This window comes from Dipodomys ordii, unplaced genomic scaffold (genome assembly GCF_000151885.1).
Source record: "Dipodomys ordii isolate 6190 unplaced genomic scaffold, Dord_2.0 Scaffold90, whole genome shotgun sequence".
In the NCBI taxonomy this organism is placed as follows: domain Eukaryota; kingdom Metazoa; phylum Chordata; class Mammalia; order Rodentia; family Heteromyidae; genus Dipodomys; species Dipodomys ordii.
Window position 1 is genome coordinate 10,415,187 of NW_012267306.1, and position 19,020 is coordinate 10,434,206.

General features: G+C 33.9%; 1 protein-coding gene across 1 annotated transcript in view; it reads left to right on the plus strand.

Annotated features, from left to right (window-relative positions):
• The window catches only part of Gnat3 (guanine nucleotide binding protein, alpha transducing 3), a 40,187-nt gene extending 21,667 nt beyond the window's left edge, over positions 1–18,520 (plus strand). The window contains exons 5-8 of the mRNA XM_013026021.1: positions 3,606–3,734; positions 11,655–11,784; positions 11,958–12,111; positions 18,294–18,520. Of these exons, the coding sequence (XP_012881475.1) occupies positions 3,606–3,734; positions 11,655–11,784; positions 11,958–12,111; positions 18,294–18,484 (604 nt within the window). The 3' untranslated portion in view covers positions 18,485–18,520. The remainder of the gene's footprint in view (positions 1–3,605; positions 3,735–11,654; positions 11,785–11,957; positions 12,112–18,293) is intronic.
• Positions 18,521–19,020: the final 500 nt, after the last annotated feature.

Genomic DNA, 19,020 nt, shown 5'->3' on the forward strand with positions numbered 1-19,020 from the left:
ATAGCTAGTATATTGAAAGAAATATAATTATGTTATTGCTTATTGTGTTTATGAAATTATTTTTGCTTCAGTAGTAAAATACTTGTTGGCGACTTATTTGTCACTCACATAATTAGGTTAGTGAAATGACATTTTATCACACTTTTTAAAGTGATTCTTTGGTTTAAATACTTAACATATGTCTTTGTTCCCAACTATCAATCTAATTAAGAGCATTTATGTTTTCTTCAGGTTAGATATGATTAAACTACGTTGATTTGTATTGGTTTTATGGATGTTGTCCATATTGTAATAATTTTTGATGTCACAAATTAAAATAAAAGAACAAGGAAAATGGGAAAGGTATTTTCTATGTCTCAGAAATACTTTATAGATAAGCCCAAAGCTAGAAATGTGAAATGTGTTTTTTTTCTATTCTAAAATGTTCTTAAGGACAAGTGAAATAAAATAAAAGGTTGTTAAAAATAAATTAAAAAATAAATAGCCATTTCTTTCTTCCAAAATACTTTATTCAATTCGCACTGTAAACTTTAATATATAACAGATTCAATGTATAATGAGATTACTATACTGCATGTTTAATTCATATGTTCTAAGTAGATCAAGGTTGCTAGCATTTCTTTCCTTTATGTGTGTACGTATGTATGTGTGTGTGCGTGTGCACGCATGTGCAAATAAGGTATTAGATCTCAAATCTAGACATTCTTTTTGCTGAGACTAACAAAGGGAAGAATGTAATTAGAGTAAAAGAAAGCGTGGGACTTGCAATATGGCATTCTTACCAGTTCCTCAAAAAAGAAAGAAAGAAAGAAAGAAAGAGGAAGGGAGGAAAGAAGGAAGGGAGGAAGGAAGGAAGGAAGGAAGGAAGGAAGGAAGGAAGGAAGGAAGGAAGGAAAAGAGAGAAAAAGAAAAGAAAAAAGAGACCTGACAATAGTAAGCAAGAGAGTTGTTAAGATTGCATTTTTAGTGATTAGGGCCAGCTAGTGTGCTATGCAATCCCACATGCTTGAGGAATTAACATGGACTTATCAGGGAAAAAAAATTTTTTACATGATGAAAGAAGAATCAAATTTTTTTAGGGATTTGGGGCAAATATACTAAGGGCCTATTTGATCTAAGCTTTACATACATGCTTGAACACCCAAATCCCATATTTGCTTATTAAAATGCACATTTCAAATGCAAAATTGGCAGTCTGCTAATGTTTCGGCTTTGTCTAAAATCATTTGCACATGCAAATATAAAGGCACAAAAATATATATTTACCAAGTAATGGTTTAACTATCATTAGAATAAGTTTCTGGTGTGGTAGGTTTGTTTATTTAAGGTTTACCAAGTCTGAAGTGAGCAACCAATAATAAACTATCATACATGGAGATTAATCAATAAAACATTCACACATACTTTTACTTCTCCAGATAAAATGTAGGTTTCAAACATTGGTAAAAGTCAACAACATATTGTTGATATATTTATATCTTGACTTATCACTCAACTTTTGTTAGCTTGTATTAGTGACACAGAGAAGGATTTCATTCTTACATTTTCACACACATTGACAAAACAATTTGTACAAACACCCCTAAATAAACCCAACTTCATAACAATTTCTAGTAGTGGAACTCTGCCTCTCTATTTCCTTCTCAATAAAATTTATGGTTAAGTTTTTCCCCTTTCATTAAGCCCTATTGATAATCTTGGTTAAAGTATTAGACAAATCTGTCAGCAAATATTCTGGTAAGAGCTTGAACTTGAGACATGGCTATGTTATGAAGCACCTAACTGGTAAGCATAAAATCTTAAATTCAAATGCTAGTACCATCAACACCAAACACAAAGCATTATTGAGTTATTATTACCTGTATGCAAAAATTTCATAGAAACAGCCATAGTACTAATGGCCTTAGGATTGAACATCTGAAACAGTGGGTTTCAAAAAACAAACAAACAAACAAAAAACAGCAAAGCACTTAGTTACGATATACAGACTTATTTGGTTTCAGGGATGAAAAATTTCAGAGTAGTTTCCTTCTTCTGATCCTAATACATACATAAACTGTAGACCTTAATCAAACCTATCCCGGCCTATCATCACTACTAACTGGACACTGTTGGGTACAGAAGACATAGTATTGAGTTTAAACAGAGTAGAGACTCAGATTAATAGCGCCCACTGAACTAGTGGAAATGAAAGGAGTAGGCCCTAGGGGCAAATATAAATTCAGCTTTCTGTCCCCAAAAGTATAGAAGCAGTTATAGGTCAGCAATTTCATGAGTTAGTTTGAATGTGGACCAGCATGAGAGTCACATATTCTTTCTTTCTTTCTTTCCTTCTTTCTTTCCTTCTTTCCTTCTTTCTTTCTTTCCTTCTTTCTTTCTTTCTTTCCTTCCTTCTTTCTTTCTTTCTTTCTTTCTTTCTTTCCTTCTTTCTTTCTTTCTTTCCTTCCTTCTTTCTTTCTTCCTTCCTTTCTTTCTTTCTTTCTTTCTTTCTTTCTTTCTTTCTTTCTTTCTTTCTTTCTTTCTTTCTTCTTCTTATTTTAATGTGAAAATACCATACAGAGGGATTACAATTACATGGGAAAGATGAGTACATTTCTTATCAAGCATTGTTGCCTCCTCCTTCTTTTTTTTTCCCCTTCCCATCCCTTCCCATCTCCCCCTCCCCCACCCCAAGTTGATGTTAGGTGAAATGAACCCCAAGATAAGTATTGAAATGTTTTTCCTTTCATGCGATTGTTTCTAACATATTTATAAAACAATTTTTTGTTGCTTTGTATGTCCCTCCCCCACGGTATAATCCCTGCTCTCACATATATTTCTTTTACTAAGCTGTTTAGAATTCATTAGGGCAATTGCTGTAAAAAGGTGAATTCTAAACTAGGAATCTCATGCAAAATATCACAAACAACCTTCAAATAACAACACTAAAACCAATCACTTGTAAAAATCCTCTGTGCCTATTGGCAGGGAATTATGATGCACACTGATCATCCAAGTGAGAGATCTAGGTGGGGGAATCATGATTCGGGCCAGACTAAACAAAACATTGAAACTCCTATCTGAAAATTAACTAAAAGCAAAAAGGTGCTGGAGACATCATTCAAGTGGCTGAATGCCTGCATAGCAAGCCTGAGGCCCTGAGCTTGATCCTCACTCAGTACTACCAATAATAAATGCCTAGAAGAATAAAGGGCCCAAATACAAACCACAGAATATTGAGGCAAGTCTACGACATTATTACAAGTGTTACAATGCTTGCCTCAAAATATACAAACATATTTAAAAGGCTTTGAAAAAGCAACTTTCTTTCATCCTCCCATCTTCACATCAGCAGAATTAGCATACATACTTCATAAAGTGTAGGTTGACCAGTGAGGAGTTGGCTTCCTTGAGCAGCGGACCCAGATGTTAAGCTTTGCCACACCCCAGATCTGCAGCCCTATATCATCCTACCTGGTAATCTGATAGGCAGCACACTGAAGTTTATTATTTTTAATGGACTCTAAACTAAAGTTCACTTATGTTGATTCCTGGTGTGTCTTTCATGTGTCATGAAGTATATAAATATTTGCTAACAATTCTATTTCTGTTTTCATTTTTATTAGCTACCTTAATGATTTAGATAGAATAACAGCTGGTGAGTATGTCCCAAATGAGCAAGATGTTCTACATTCTCGAGTGAAAACAACAGGAATCATTGAAACGCAATTCTCCTTCAAAGACTTGAACTTCAGGTATGAAAAAATACAGCTCTGAAGGGTGGAAAGAATGTGCATTAGCTCAATGTTTCTTTCTGAGAAGTTCTATGCCAGGGTCAGTTGCAGTGAATCTGTACTTGCTGATTTCTTAAAGCACCTTTATTCCTGGTGTCCACACCCACTACTTGTCCTGAGTCTCATTCAGAGTTTCACCCTTCCTTTCAGCCTGCGGTGATTTGGTCATGACTAGATGGGAGTGAGATTCTCTTTTCCTCATATTTAAAACTGATAAAATTGTCTTTTAGATTTTTTTAAAAAAGAAATATATTTAAATAATATTTAAAGCCACAGGTGGCAGGGATCCTATATCCCTTGCCTCCTCCTTCTCATTGGCTAGAAATATTTCTACTAAATCTGTCATCTTAGCTTAAAATGCAAATAATTAAAGAGAATTATTTGAATGCTATATTATTTACTAGAAAAACAAACTATATTTTATAAGTAGGTTTTGGATATGAAAATGAACCATTATTTTATGGCTATCACATTATCAAACCCTTCCTAGAAATTGTACCTCAAAAATCACTCTGACTTAATCAAGAACAGAAATTAGTAATATAGTGTTAGAATGGATTACTGGATGAGTAACACCTTTCTCTTTCCTGTTTTTTTCATGAGACAAGTCAAAAATTTATTTACAGTTATATTAAGCTTAACATCTTTTTTCAATGGAAAATGAGATGAATATTAAAATAATACTTGGTCATATTTGTATACTTTACAAATAAAAAAATCAATAAAATATAATTAATACAGTCCTTTATGCACCCAATAATTTTAAAGAATATAAAAATTAGAGAAAAGCTGATATGAATCATTTATAGTCATTCATGAAGTAAAATGAATGACTAGTAATTGGTGTCACAATTTTTTAATCGGATAAAGCTTTTGAAATATTGATGGAAACTGGTTAGCTGTAACATCTATTTATATAGACAAGATTATCTTCAATGAATATGAAAGTCAAGTATTCAAAATTCACAGTAAATTTCAGGCCCACAAATAGTTTTCTGGAAGAATAGCCAAAGAAAAAAAATGGGCAGAAAGGAAAGATGCTAAAATCGTCATTCTCTCTTGGTCCACAGTGGTGTAGTGTCTCTTTGTCAACAAATTTCTTCAGATTGTTAAACTTTGTTCATATGTTGAAATTTCCTTTGGGAACCCAGGTCCCATTGCTTCTCCCCTCTATTGGAGCCTTCACAATGCATTTTTGACACATTCCCTTTATGATCTTACTCCTTTTGCCCCTCTCCATGTTTCTGAGAGAAATACAGAGAAGATCCTATGGGTCTAGAGGCTAGTCAATACAAAATTCCAATCCCATACCCTCCAATAAATAGCACCGGGGTAAAGAATACATACTTAGCAAGTTTGCTATGAAGATTTTATCAAATGAAGTCCCAGCAGTATGTGATACTACTTCATACATCTTATCTCACAAGAAGCAATAGACTTTTCTGAGTTCTGATAATCTGGAAGCAGCTACACAACAACATCACCTATGGAATATTTGAAAGCCCACAATCCTGGTTGCTGCCGCTATTACTGAGTACCTTCTCAGGAATGCTTACTTGGAATTACAGCCAATTTACAGCTTGGGCCTTGGTACTTGCTATCCTCCTTGCCTAGAGTATCCTGCCTCCCAAAGACTGTCTCCTTTTTATCATGGAGATCTCAAATCAGTTGCCTCTTCTTGGAATCTTTTTTTGTTTATTGGGGGTGCGGTCGTGGGGCCTGAACTCTGGGCCTGGGCGCTGTCCCTCAGCTCTTCAGCTCAAGGCTAGCACTCTACCACTTGAGCCACAGTGGCACTTCCGGCTGTTTTCTTTTTGCTTATGTGGTGCTGAGGAATCGAACCCAGGGCCTCAGGCATGCAAGGCAAGCACTCTACCACTTGAGCCACCTTCCCAGCCCTCTTCTTGGAATCTTGTATGCTGTTTACCATCCCTTCGTATCTCTTCCACTGTTACCCAGAAACAGTGCAGTGCCAATTGTCTAACAGGTTTTCTGGGAAAATGGAGTGAGAGAACAAGTATGGGCGTCAGTTAGTTATGGGCGTCGGTCTGTAGCCCTTGATGATTTCTATGGTGTATATACCCCACCACTGATAATTTCAACATATATTATAGTACTAAATGCAAAGTTGGGAACAACTATTCTGGTCAGAACAACATCCATTCCATCATTTATACAACACACTATCCCTTCAGTGTAATAGCCTTATATATGAGATTATTTTGTGCTTTATTCATTTCTTCTTTTGTTTCTGTTTCTTCCACATATATGCTGAATCTGAGAGGCCAAGGGGGCAGTCTCTTAAGGCTTTACTCAGCAGTTATGAAGAGGAAAACATTGCGTAATCAGTTTTTGCTGAATGAATAACCATATCAAGCCCTCTGTGTTCCACACCTTCATGGAGTATGATAAGCTTGGTATAGTTATATTATGTAAGATAAAGGTGGAAGAAATGGAGGTTAAAATGAGTTGGAAGTTTTGCCATGTTCTTACAATGTACTGCTAGTCTTAAGATCAATGTGTACAATTTTCTGTCTTCCAAACCCATATTCTTTACACTGATAGGTTAGCAGATAATTTTAGGAGAAGTCATTGTTTTACTATAGAGCAAATGTTCCTTCCAAGGTTGTTGGTCATTTGTGATTCCTATCAGTGAGAAGTGGAAGAGAAGACAAAATAACAGCCTCCAACATAAAATAAAAATATTTTTAATTTTTTCCTTAAGGAATGATAGTCATTGTAAACCATTTTTAAAGTTTAGTCTCAACAACTGAGTCATGTTAATCATCTATTAAATTCTCACAGTTGAATCATCTCTCTTTTAGGTGCTAAAGAATTGTGCAAATGTATATAGACTTTGGTACTAGAAATTTTTATACTTCAAAATATGAAATGCAAAAAATAATGAGCCTAACAACCTCATTTCAGCAGTTTCCCAGATGTTAAACTATATTGCATTAGCACTGATGCATTCATATAGTACAAATCATCCTATGACTATTTAAAACTGAAGACTTAATTTGCATATTAAATTACAGAATACTAGAATTTTAAATAGGAACACCAAAGTGGAAAATTCTCTCCTGATGTAGTTCATCATCTCCAGTGTATCATTCCATTGAATGAAAATTACTTTAGGATTCTTATCAAACTAAAACTCCAACTGTCAAACTGATAAAACAAATTATAGCATTCTTATCAAACCATAGCTCCACCTGTCAAAATGATAAATTGTTTTTAGAAATGTTTAAAGTACTATGTAAGTGGAAAGTGCAATGAAAATAGAAGCCTTTTTTGTTAAAGAACAATTCCTCAGAAACAAATAACTCAGAAATATATCTACAAGGATTTGTCAAAGTAACTTTTCCTTAAATGTTTCATATTAAAAGACAGAAATGAATGTACTTTAAATTATTTAGGAGTGAAAAAACAAAGGTCAGCCCTTACTACAACAAAGACCTTCCAATTTTGTAAATTTAGCATGACTGGTTTCAAGAATGTTTGAGCAGCATATCTGTGATATGAAATAAAAGAAAGTTTTCTTGAAATATGAAATTGAATTATCTTTACTACATTCATTTGTGCTTAGAAAATGGCTGGTTAGATCTACCCAGTAGCTATCTCTCTTGTTAGATGTTATTCTCTTTCAGATTCTTTTAGAATAATAATGCTTGTACACAATATAGTTATTCTAGGTTTGGTTATGATTATATTATGTATATAGTCATGATATTTTTATGAACAGAATAGTTCAGAGAATTACCTAGTAGTATTTAATTGCAAATTTAAGCATACAAATATTCAGTATAAAGTAGGTAAGGGTAAAATAATATTAACAATTATGGAGATTTAAATTTAAACACTAGATCCTTTGTGGTTATAAATCTTCATGATTCATATTAAAATCCTAAGTCTTTAAGGGATTAGACCTTTATTAGTATTGTAGGCTTCTATAAGTAGCTATTCTTCAATGTTTTTATAACTGGGCACAAGAGAATGATTTAATTAGGCACTGTGACTGGGCTATGTACGAATGACTCAGGTCTACCAGTTGGTCCTCTCTTTGTAGCCACCTTAACAAATTATTCCAAATCTGATGCAGTTTAACATCTTGAATAAATCTTATCAAAAGGACAGTATGAAGGAAATCGCTATTCAGATCATGTCTTTTTTATATGTGGTTAAATACATAGAAAATTTTAGAAATGGTGGTTTTTCGGATGGTCACACATAGGTTAAGCAAAGATATCTGACAGAAGCTAGCTGGAAATCACTGTTGACTTGTAGCTCTCACAATGATTGTGGAGCAGTTATAATAGACATATTATTTCATAATAATCCCTTCTAGTATAAAGTATAAGAAAGCTGCTCTCAAATAGCCATAAAACCCATAAAAACTCAACAGCTTTCCAACTGCTTATAGTACCATAAACACAACTGTTTAGTCTTCTATTTAATCTAAGATCCTATAACTAATAGCTTGTCCTATATTAATATCATGGGTAATTTAGCTATAATCAATATTCTGATATCACTTAAAATTCTGGCCTGTATTTTTAGCTATATTTTGCTTTCAAAATCAAAATTTGTTAGTTTATATAACAGATATAAGTAAAATTTACTTCCCTTCTTCCCCCCAAAAAATAACTAAATAAAACAAAAAAAATTCCCAAAACAAGTTTTGTGAGTTTCATTCAACAATCTCAAATTTTTATTTAGAGAATACTCAGGGATGTCTTGTGTTATCAGTAATTAGCCTTTATATGTGATTACTATAAGGATGCAGGCAGCAAATATATATTCTCTTCAGATTTTAATTTTATTGTTCACATAATGATAATGATTTAATAAGAATGCTTCTACAATCATATATAGAAGTAAACACTACACTTTTGAAGTCTGAATATTGTTTTTTTATAGTTCATAGAAATTTACATAAAGTAGGCCTAAATTCAAATTGAGATAGATAGATAGACAGACAGACATAGACATTATATCTAGATGTACCTATGTATCTACATATATGTATATATATCAATATATGTACATATATAAAACTTTCCAATTTCACTTTGTAAATGAAAAATTAATTACTATACACACTTCCATATAAAAAATAAATTACTTCATCTATCTTTTTCATCTAACTTTTCTTAGGAATAACATGATTTCTAGGAGCATCAACACGGAAACAAATGTCTGGATCTTGCTCTCATTTGGCAATGGGACTTTAAGCTCACTAATAACAAATGACATTAGCAAAATGTTCTGTGTTCCCTGGACCTTTGTCTCTTACATCACTCTGTACAAAACAAAATGTTGCTTATAAGCTTAGACATAAATGAGGAAATTGTAACCATTCATGCTAGGATAGAGTTTCAGAAGCCATTTTATCAGTCTGAGTAAAGACTGAGTCATCTTTGCTCTAGAAAGAAAGCTAAGCTCATTAAGATATTTTATTGGATACCATAATTATACTGATAGAAAATGAGTCCAAGGGTTATATTTGTGAGCTGCATGCCTTATTCACTGTGAATGTTCAAACAAACGACTTAACTTCTTAATGACTCAGTTTCTTCATCTGTAAAGTGGGTAGAGTAGTATTTTCCCATATGGCAAAAAAAAGTATTATCAGGACAAAAGTAAGCTGAAATCCAGAAGCTCTATCCTATCTTCATTAAAAGAGAAAAAAAGAGTTTTACATTTTTGCCCACCAAGATTTTACAACCCACAGAAAAACTGCACTTCCTGAAAATAAAGGGTAGACTTTTAGTAAAGATAATTTCAATCCACTGATGAAGGTTCTGGAGCTAACGATAAACACTGTTACTGGTTGAATCTTCTGGGCTAAGTACATAGATTTATTTATCAGGAGCCAGTGACACACAATATAACAATGGTGTTCAGAGAACCAGTTAGTGTCTAGAACATAACAATCTCAAAAAATGTTAATTGAGTAAAGAAGGCTTGATTGAGTTGCTTATGAGCTCTACTGAACAATCTGAACAATAAGAATAATGATTACATCCACTTTCAAAATTCATAGTGAAATTTAAATGAAGTTTAAATGAAGTGTAATGTTTATAGTCCTAGAAAATAGTGAACTCATAAAGTATTAAGATCAATTAGTAATATGAGAATTTAAAGGAGAAATGAGTGATGACCTGAATTTTTCCTTTTGCCTCACATATGACAGTTTAGGTAAGTTAAGGTACCTTGAATAAACTAAAAAAATAAAATACAATAAAATACAAAGAAGACTGATTTCATAGAAAATTGTGCTCTTACTAAAAATATAAATGTTGAATATGCATATTTTGTCCTTGTTTTCTTAAAAATGCTAACTGGTAGGTGTAAATTAAATTTGTGATAAATTTCAATTTCTGACCCTTCCTTTTAGGTTATAAGTCTGAAACTGCAGTTTAAAATTTGCATTTAACTTAACCAATTGAAATGAAACTATTAAACTCTTAGCAATATTATTATGAGCATATTGTCTTAATTTACTACTAACCAGCATAATTCTGCATTTTTTGGTACTGCAAAATGAAAATTATTGAGACCAAGAGATCTCTGGAGGAAAAAGATTTATTAAACCAAATACTATCCAAATACTATCCACAAAGAAAAGACCAGCCTTGGAATAAATTCTCTAAGTCACCACTACCATGACTAGTTGGAGAAGTATTCACCAGATCTAAGCCGAAGTATTTCATAATAGAACTTCTGTAGAAAAATATTGTTATTAAGGGTTGAAAGTTGACAAAGAAACAATCATATAAGGAAAAAACAAATCTGTGTCCCTAGAAAAGAAGATGCTTGTGCAAAATTCTTGAGACAGAAAGATATTACATTTACAGTAAGAACTAAAAAAATCATATGAGTGATCACTGATCTGTGATTTGTCTGCCAGGAAAGTGCCGTAATAAGGAATTTATAAAATTCATTTAAACATTAAATTAAAAATATTAAAACAGAAGCCTAGGTGCCCTAAGACTGTATTTTGTGTCTGTGATATTAAACAGAGAAAAGAGGATGCTTTTACTCTGGATCTAGAGATACTGGTGTTGAGAGAGAAAAGTTGGAAAGATATGAATGATTTAAGATTGCATTTGGGGTTAGTAGTATCTGGGAAAAGGGAAAGGAAGGGGTTGATAATAACTCTAAGAAACCTACTGATTACTTTTACGACAATGGTTACTTTCACCTAATTACAAAAACTAGGCCAACAACAAGTTATCAAACATCCCTTGTGAATTTTGGTGATCTCCAGGCTTACTTCAATCCTCCTGAATGTTGAGGTTTGTTTGAATATCACAGTATTTCTCTATATAATATAATAACCATCTGCTTACTGGCCAATAAGTTCTTTGATAAGGATAGTGATTGCATCTTTCCATTCACTCTAAGAAGATCTTTTATTGTGTGTAGTATGTAGAGTACAAACAGTAATAATTTGAATAAACAAATCAATGTAGGATGATAGATCAGGCAATAAACATGTTGTTATGACAAGAAAAGCTTCTAGTCTTCTTTTAGTTTCCTACAATAAATGTTAGTACAGATAAGCTTTCATGAAAGTCTCCTAAAGCTAATTTTTTAAAAAAAATCAAATTCATTTAAAAAAATTTTCCAGTTATACAAAGTCAGAGTGGGAACTATTTTTTTCCTACTACTATTTTTAAATCAAAAAGAGGAGGGGATGAATTTACGTTTTTTTTTCTGTAGTGCTTGAGTTGCAAGGTCATCAAATAAAGTTGATTTAATAATCAACAAAATCAAAAGAATACATTTAAAATATATTGTCACATTGACTTTTTAACTCTATTAACCTTTATGTAAATCTTAGAGGATTCATTATTCATTTGATGTTTTTTGAAGAATGTTTGATGTAGGTGGACAGAGATCAGAGAGAAAGAAATGGATTCACTGCTTTGAAGGAGTGACGTGCATTATATTCTGTGCAGCGCTTAGTGCCTATGACATGGTCCTAGTAGAAGATGAAGAAGTGGTAAGTGTGAAAGGTAAACCAGGCCCAGGTCTATACTGTCCAATAGAATTAGCACATTTCCCACCTCACTGAAGGCCTGCTGAGGTGGATATCAGTTTTAGATCACAGTTTAGAATGTTTAACTCTCACACTGCACAATGATCCTAAACACTCTCCACTTTTATACCTAACAGAACCGGATGCATGAAAGTCTTCACCTGTTCAACAGTATCTGCAATCACAAGTATTTTGCAAGCACCTCCATTGTCCTTTTTCTTAATAAAAAAGATCTCTTCCAAGAGAAGGTAGCCAAGGTACATCTCAGCATCTGCTTTCCAGAATACACTGGTAAGACTTCAGTTATGTAGTAATAAGATGTTTCAAGGCATAAATCTGGATCCAAAAGATAACGAGGAATATAATCAACTTGAGTTGTGCATATAATCCAAACAGATGAGAATATTACAAATACAATTCTTCTCTATTCTATTTACATTAAAGTAAACCTCAGTGTACAAACCGGAAAAGAGAGTTACTCCTCTGTATAATACATCAAATTACACTGCAAACTGCATTATCACCAACACTGTAATAGAAAAACAGACTTTATTCTAAGCAGGTATTTTTATTGTACATCCTATCAAAAACTTATAAAGCTATATAAGATCTCAGTGGCCCTTTAGTATCTGAAGCTTTTCAAATGGATAACATGAATGAATTTGAGAAAAATGGTACTTTTTTTTCTGGTTTCCCAGAATTTCAGTGTCAATCTTGTTAGCCAGTATAGTAGGGTCAAGTTCCATTGAAGGGTTGTTTTACCATCAGAGGAAACTTTCTGTAAATATTTGGATGGTATTGGATGATCCATTATTAATAATCAACATTTCAATTTCACTCTTCAAGTACATGTGTTAGTCCAATTATATTAAGAGCCTGGCATAGATATGTATGCCACATTATAAAGGCAGATATTATGCTAGAAAGATATTTTGTTATGTTATTTATGAATTTATACTTGTTTTTAAATAAAAACATAATTATATGCTTATATTAAATTAAATATAGATGCCCTAATACTTGCTAAATGATTCTATACTTACTATTTCAAACTAAATAAAGAGGGTCTACCCATTCACTAAATAGTAACATTGATTTCTTAGAACCATTTTGAGTTTATAGAGAAATAAGTTCCTTTATTTCAATTGTTTGCTCAGGCATTTTTATTATTATTTTATTATTTCCAAGTAGTTGTACAAAGTAGTTGCCATTTAGCAAAGCAGTTTATGAATCCAATGCCTTTTGATGAATGTCACCCCTTTCAACCTTCTCACTCATCCATTCAAAATCACCACTTCCCTTGCTGTTCTTAATTTCATAGCATATACATTGAATTCTTGATTTCATCCCCCCCCATTTTCCTTGTTATTTACCTACTCCTACACCCTTGACTACACCTTGACTACTCCTACACCTTACCTACTCCTACACCCAAGTACATATTTCCTGGCATTTATATTGCTGAATTTTTAGTTTGTCTTACAATAGTAATACACTAAATTCTCGCTTGTCTTTATCTTATTTCAGTTAATGTATTTGTATATATTGTACACCACCTAACATATTTATTTACATGTTTATAAGCTAATCCTAGCTTCTACAGATGTAGGAAAACAACCAACTTTTATCTCCCTGGCCAGACTTACTTCACTTACCCTAATTTTTTCTCTAGATATATCATTCTATCTCATGGATGAGTAAAATTCTATTATGTGTGTATACAATATTTTCTTGATCAATTTGTCCACTGATGGACATCTGAACTGATTCCATACCTTGGTTGTGGTGCATTATGCAATGAACATAGTTGTGCTGGTGGCTTTGCTTATCCTTGTTTCTATCCTTGTTTGAGCATTTCTTTTTTTTTTACTTTTTTAAACTTTTTTTTAACTTTTTTATTTTTAATATATATTTTTATTGTAAAGATAGTGTACAGAGAGGTTACAGTTACATGAACAAGGTAATGAGTCCATTTCCTATCTAGCATTGCTACCCCCTCCTTTATTTTTACCCTACCATCCCTTTCCTCCCCACCTCCTTAGCTCCTCCATCCCCACCCACGCAAAGTTTTAAAGTTCATTTCAACATCGTGTCTTGTACATTTCATTGTTACAATGGGTCATCCTGTATCCTTGTTTAAGCATTTTTTAATTCCCTTCCCCTCCTCAAATTAGAAAAATGTATATACAAGATGCAGGACAGCAGAATCAAATTACAGTGTACTCAAATTACAATGTACTCAAAAATTAAAGACGTACAAAAAAGTTTGTACAATGCTGGATAAGGTAACAATGCTGGATAGGAAATGTACTCATTACCTTACTCATGTAATTGTAACCCCTCAGTACACTATTTTTACAATAAAAAACACAAAAAAGAAGAAAAAAAGTTTTAAAATTTTACATTGAACTTTTTAAAATACATAGTCTGATCTACCTCACCATAATTAGAATGGCCATTATTAAGAAAACTAACAGTAACAAATGCTTTTGGATATATGGCCCAAAAGAACCTCTTATGCCATTGGTAGGACTGTAAACTTGCTCAAACATTCTGGAAAGCAGTTTGGAGGTTGCTCAAAAAACTAAAAATAGAGCTTCCCTATGACACAGCAATTCCACTCATGTGCATTTATCCAATAGAAAATAAATAAGGCCATACTAAAGCTATCAAAACAACCATGTCCACTGCAGTATTGTTTATCATAGCCAAGATATGGAATCAATCCAGATGCCTCTCAGTGGACAAATGGATTAAGAAAACGTGGTATCTATACACAATGGAATTATACTCTCTAATGGAAAGAATAATATTTTATCATTGCAAATAGAAAGACTTGGAAAGAATATATTAACTGAAGTAAGCCAGACCCAAGGAAACATAGGTTGCATCGATTCCGTCATATGTGGTGGCTAGAATGTGTCTATAAATCTATAAGTAAATGGGGCTGGGAAGGTGGCTCAGTGGAAGAGTGCTTGCCTTGTATTCATGAGGTCCTGAGTTTGATTCTTCAGCATCACATAAGCAGAAAAAGCTGGAAGTGGTGCTATAGCTCAAGTGGTAAAGTGCTAGCCTTGAGTTGAAGAGCTGAGGGGCAGCACCCAGCACCCAGGCCCAGAATTCAGGTCCCAGGGCCAAAAAAAAAAAAAAAACAACTACAAGTAAACACACTGGATGGTTAAAAAATACACTGGGAGACGATAATTTAAATAGTTGTCTAGGCCTTCAGACAAAGTGAGAACAATGGAGGATATTCTTAGGAGAGGAACACAGCCTAAATACCTATGAGCATCTGATCATATAAAATAATATTTATTAAAATGAATTCTAGGAGAAATGTGGTTTTTTTCCTTAGTCGTTTATTTTTGTTTTCTTTTTCTTTTGTTTGTTTATTTTTCTGTCTTTGGGAGGTTCATGGGGGCACAGAAATGTTGAGACAAAGGGTGCACAAATGCAGCAGTGATACTCACTAGACACTAATTAGAAATGAACTATAAAACTTATGGGTGGAGATGAGAGTGAAAAACTGGGAAAGAGCAAGGGAAGGGATAATATTATTCAAAAAGATATGTACTCTTTATCTGATTTATATACATGTAACCCTTCTGTAATCATCCTTGCAATAACAATAAAAATTCATTGAAAATAAATAAATAAATAAAGCAGAATTCAAGCTAGAAGCTGATGTCTCATGCCTGTAATCCTAACTATTCTTTTTTGGGGGGTGGGAGGAGGGGCCGGTCGTAGGGCCTGAACTCTGGGCCTGGGCGCTGTCCCTCAGCTCTGCAGCTCAAGGCTAGCGCTCTACCACTTGAGCCACAGCGCCACTTCCGGTTTTTTTTCTTTTTGCTGATGTGGTGCTGAGGAATCGAACCCAGGGCCTCATGCATGCAAGGCAAGTGCTCTACCACTGAGCCACCTTCCCAGCCCTCCTAGCTATTCTTTTTTGTTGTTCTTCATGGAACTAGAACTTGGGACCCGGTACTGTTCCTCGACTCCTTTTCCTCAAGGAGAGTGCCCTACCACTTTGAGCTACAAAAACATTGTGGGTTTTCTAATGGTTCATTGGAGATAAGAGTCCTGTGCAATTTCCCTGGCTGGCTTTTAATGCAATCTTCAGATCTCAGCCTCCTGACATGCTAGTATTACAGGCATGAACCACCTGCCTGGCTAATCCTAGGTATTCTAGAGGCCGAGATCTAGGATCACAGTTCCAAAGTCAACCCAGACAGAAAAATTCATGAGACTTTTATCCCCAGTTAACCACCAAAAAGCCAGAAGCAGAGATATTGCTGAAGTAGTAGAGTGCTAGCCTTGTGAAAAATCATTTAGAGACAGCATCTAGGCCCTGAGTACAAGCCCAACATCAGCACTGGCACACACATAAGCGCATGCGCGCACGCGCACGCGCACATACACACACACACACACACACACACACACAATGCACAGAATTCTTTTCTGCACTCCCCCTCATCCTTCTCATAGTTGTCTTTGTTGTTAAAACTTTAATTCTGGAATTTTCTGTGACATATTTATTGTTAAACTCATATTGACACATTATTAACTAAAGTCTATACTTAAAAAAACAGTTTATTACTTTCCCTGTGGAATTGTGTTTTGCCAAATTAACATCACTGATCAACTACATTAACTGACTTTCTGTTACTATAATAAAACTCCATAGATAAATCATTTTAGAGGGGAAAAGGTTTATTTTGGCTTAGAGTTTTGCAGTCATTTGGCTCTGCCGCTTTTTGCGTCTGTGGTAAGCATATGCAGCAGAGGAAGGGAGCTCATTTTGAGGCATCCAGAAAGCAAACTAGAAAGAGGAATAGCTAACAATCCCCTGGAGAGCACATCCTCAGTGACCAGACAACCCTCTACCAGTTCTCTCTTAAAATTTCCATCTCTGCCTTACAATGCCAAGTTAGGCAATAAGCAACACATAGACCTATGAGGGACATTTCAGTTCCAGATTACAATATTATTGGAGTATTATAAAATAATTTCAGCATCCCCAAATTCTCACACATTCTGCCTTTTTCTACCCTTTCTATCAGTAATTCCCACAAATCACTGTATATCAAATAGGCAGAATTGCATTTAAGTTTCTTCTTGGGCTTTTCTGTGGATGTGATAAGCTCATTTCCTTTCATTCTGAACATGCACAGACCACAGTTTGTTTATCCTGTCACCTATTGAAGAACATATTGGTTGCTGCCAATATTTGGCAATTATGAAAAAGCTGCAATGAACACTCATGTACAGGATTTTCTGTGGACTTCAGTTTTTACGTAAATACCTAGGAGTACAATTGCTGCTTTGTGTGCTAAGACTGTACATAGCTTTGTGTGAAATAACAAACTGCCTTCTAAGCCAAACCAGTATCTCTACTCCCAACAATGAATGTATTCTCTTGTGAACATTTGGTTTTGCTGGAGTTTTTGGTTTTTAGCCATGTTGTGTCATTTTATTTTTATTTTTTATTAATTAATATTTTAATATCTAGGCTTGAGCCAAGGGCCCTTATACGTGCAAGGTGAGTAGGTGCTGTAAGACTGAGCCACAGTCCCACCCAAGCCATGATATGTGTTTTTGAAGATGATTCTTAAGTGAATTCTCCTTAATAATAATAAAGTGAGGGAAGCTCACCTCATTAGGAAACTTTAGTTCTTCCTCTGTTGAGTCCTTCAAGGTATATTCTGCTATAAAGCCAACCATAGTTCACCTTTAGCTAACTATATGTTTATTCTCCCTACAATATTTTTGCTTTACCCTAGTTAACTCAGTGTGTCCTGTTACCCAGCTTTAATCATATTATTACTCCGTTAAAATGGGAGTCTGAAATTCCTCTCTTTCCCATCTCACCTCAGCACCTCTGTTTACATGGTGATGCAGCCTATAGTCTGACACTCTATTCAACTTGATTCCCCTATTCCTTTACCAGTATCATTCATTTCCATTTGATCAGATCCTTAGATCTATTTTCAATTTTTTTGCCAGCTCCACCTAAAGCCTAAGCCTACAAGCCTTTCTCCCTGAATATTTTTGCTTCACTTCATACTCATTTTTCATATCTTTTAAACTGTATCTTAAGGTTCCACTTCTCTCATTCAGATTCCCACGTGCATACACAACCACAAGCCTACAGCATTTCATGTAAACATTGGCTTATATTACTCATTCTGTTGTGAAAATTAATTAGCATTTCTATTATATTGTGATCTTTTTGATACAGAAGTTACATTTTAGCCCTAGATATCTCCAGTGAGGAAGGCATAGATCCATCACAAGGAGATTCTACCAATTCTCACTATTTTTACTAATCAATACTTACCAATGATTTTACAATGCTTACCCCATCAAATCGCAGCATTCAGTGTAACATTCTAAAACTTGATATAATGTATAGCTGCATTCTTTGTTGAGTAGAATTAATGTTTATTTCTTTTGTGTTGTTTGTTTTTAAGGGCCAAATACATTTGAAGATGCAGGAAACTACATCAAGAACCAGTTTCTAGACCTAAATTTAAAGAAAGAAGATAAGGAAATTTATTCCCATATGACCTGTGCTACTGATACTCAAAATGTCAAGTTTGTGTTTGATGCAGTTACAGATATAATAATCAAAGAGAATCTGAAGGACTGCGGGCTTTTCTAATCAGTTCTTTCCTTTTCCGTGCTTCTTCATGTATGCTTTTCAAGATAGGAAAGAAAAAGGTATTTTCTGATTATTTTAATAGATACTGACTTCTCTAGAGAGATAACTAGCATTCAAGGCCTAGGATTTTCATAAAAATATTCATATATTTTCTTCTGTATCCAGGTAATTTCTTGGGAACACAGAGGATAAGAATTCTGGTGCCTCTGGTCTAAAATCCAATGTATTTTGGTAACTAAAACAGTATGTAAATTTCTTGGAATTGAACTTCTGCAAGTAGCCTATTTTCAATCATTAATAAAAATAGAGTCTTCTAAAACATTTCCATTGTCCAGATTTTGACAATTATTAACTGTTACTGAGAATGAAAACATTTTGGATCCATAGAGACTTTTAAAAAATCACAGATAATATTTCTTAGTCAATTACTCCTTAAGGTAATGACTGCCAGTAAAATGTTCACATATTCTTGTCAATGGGAAATTGCATATGCAAAATAAATGTATGCAATTTTGTCAGTTACTTTTTTCCTTTAA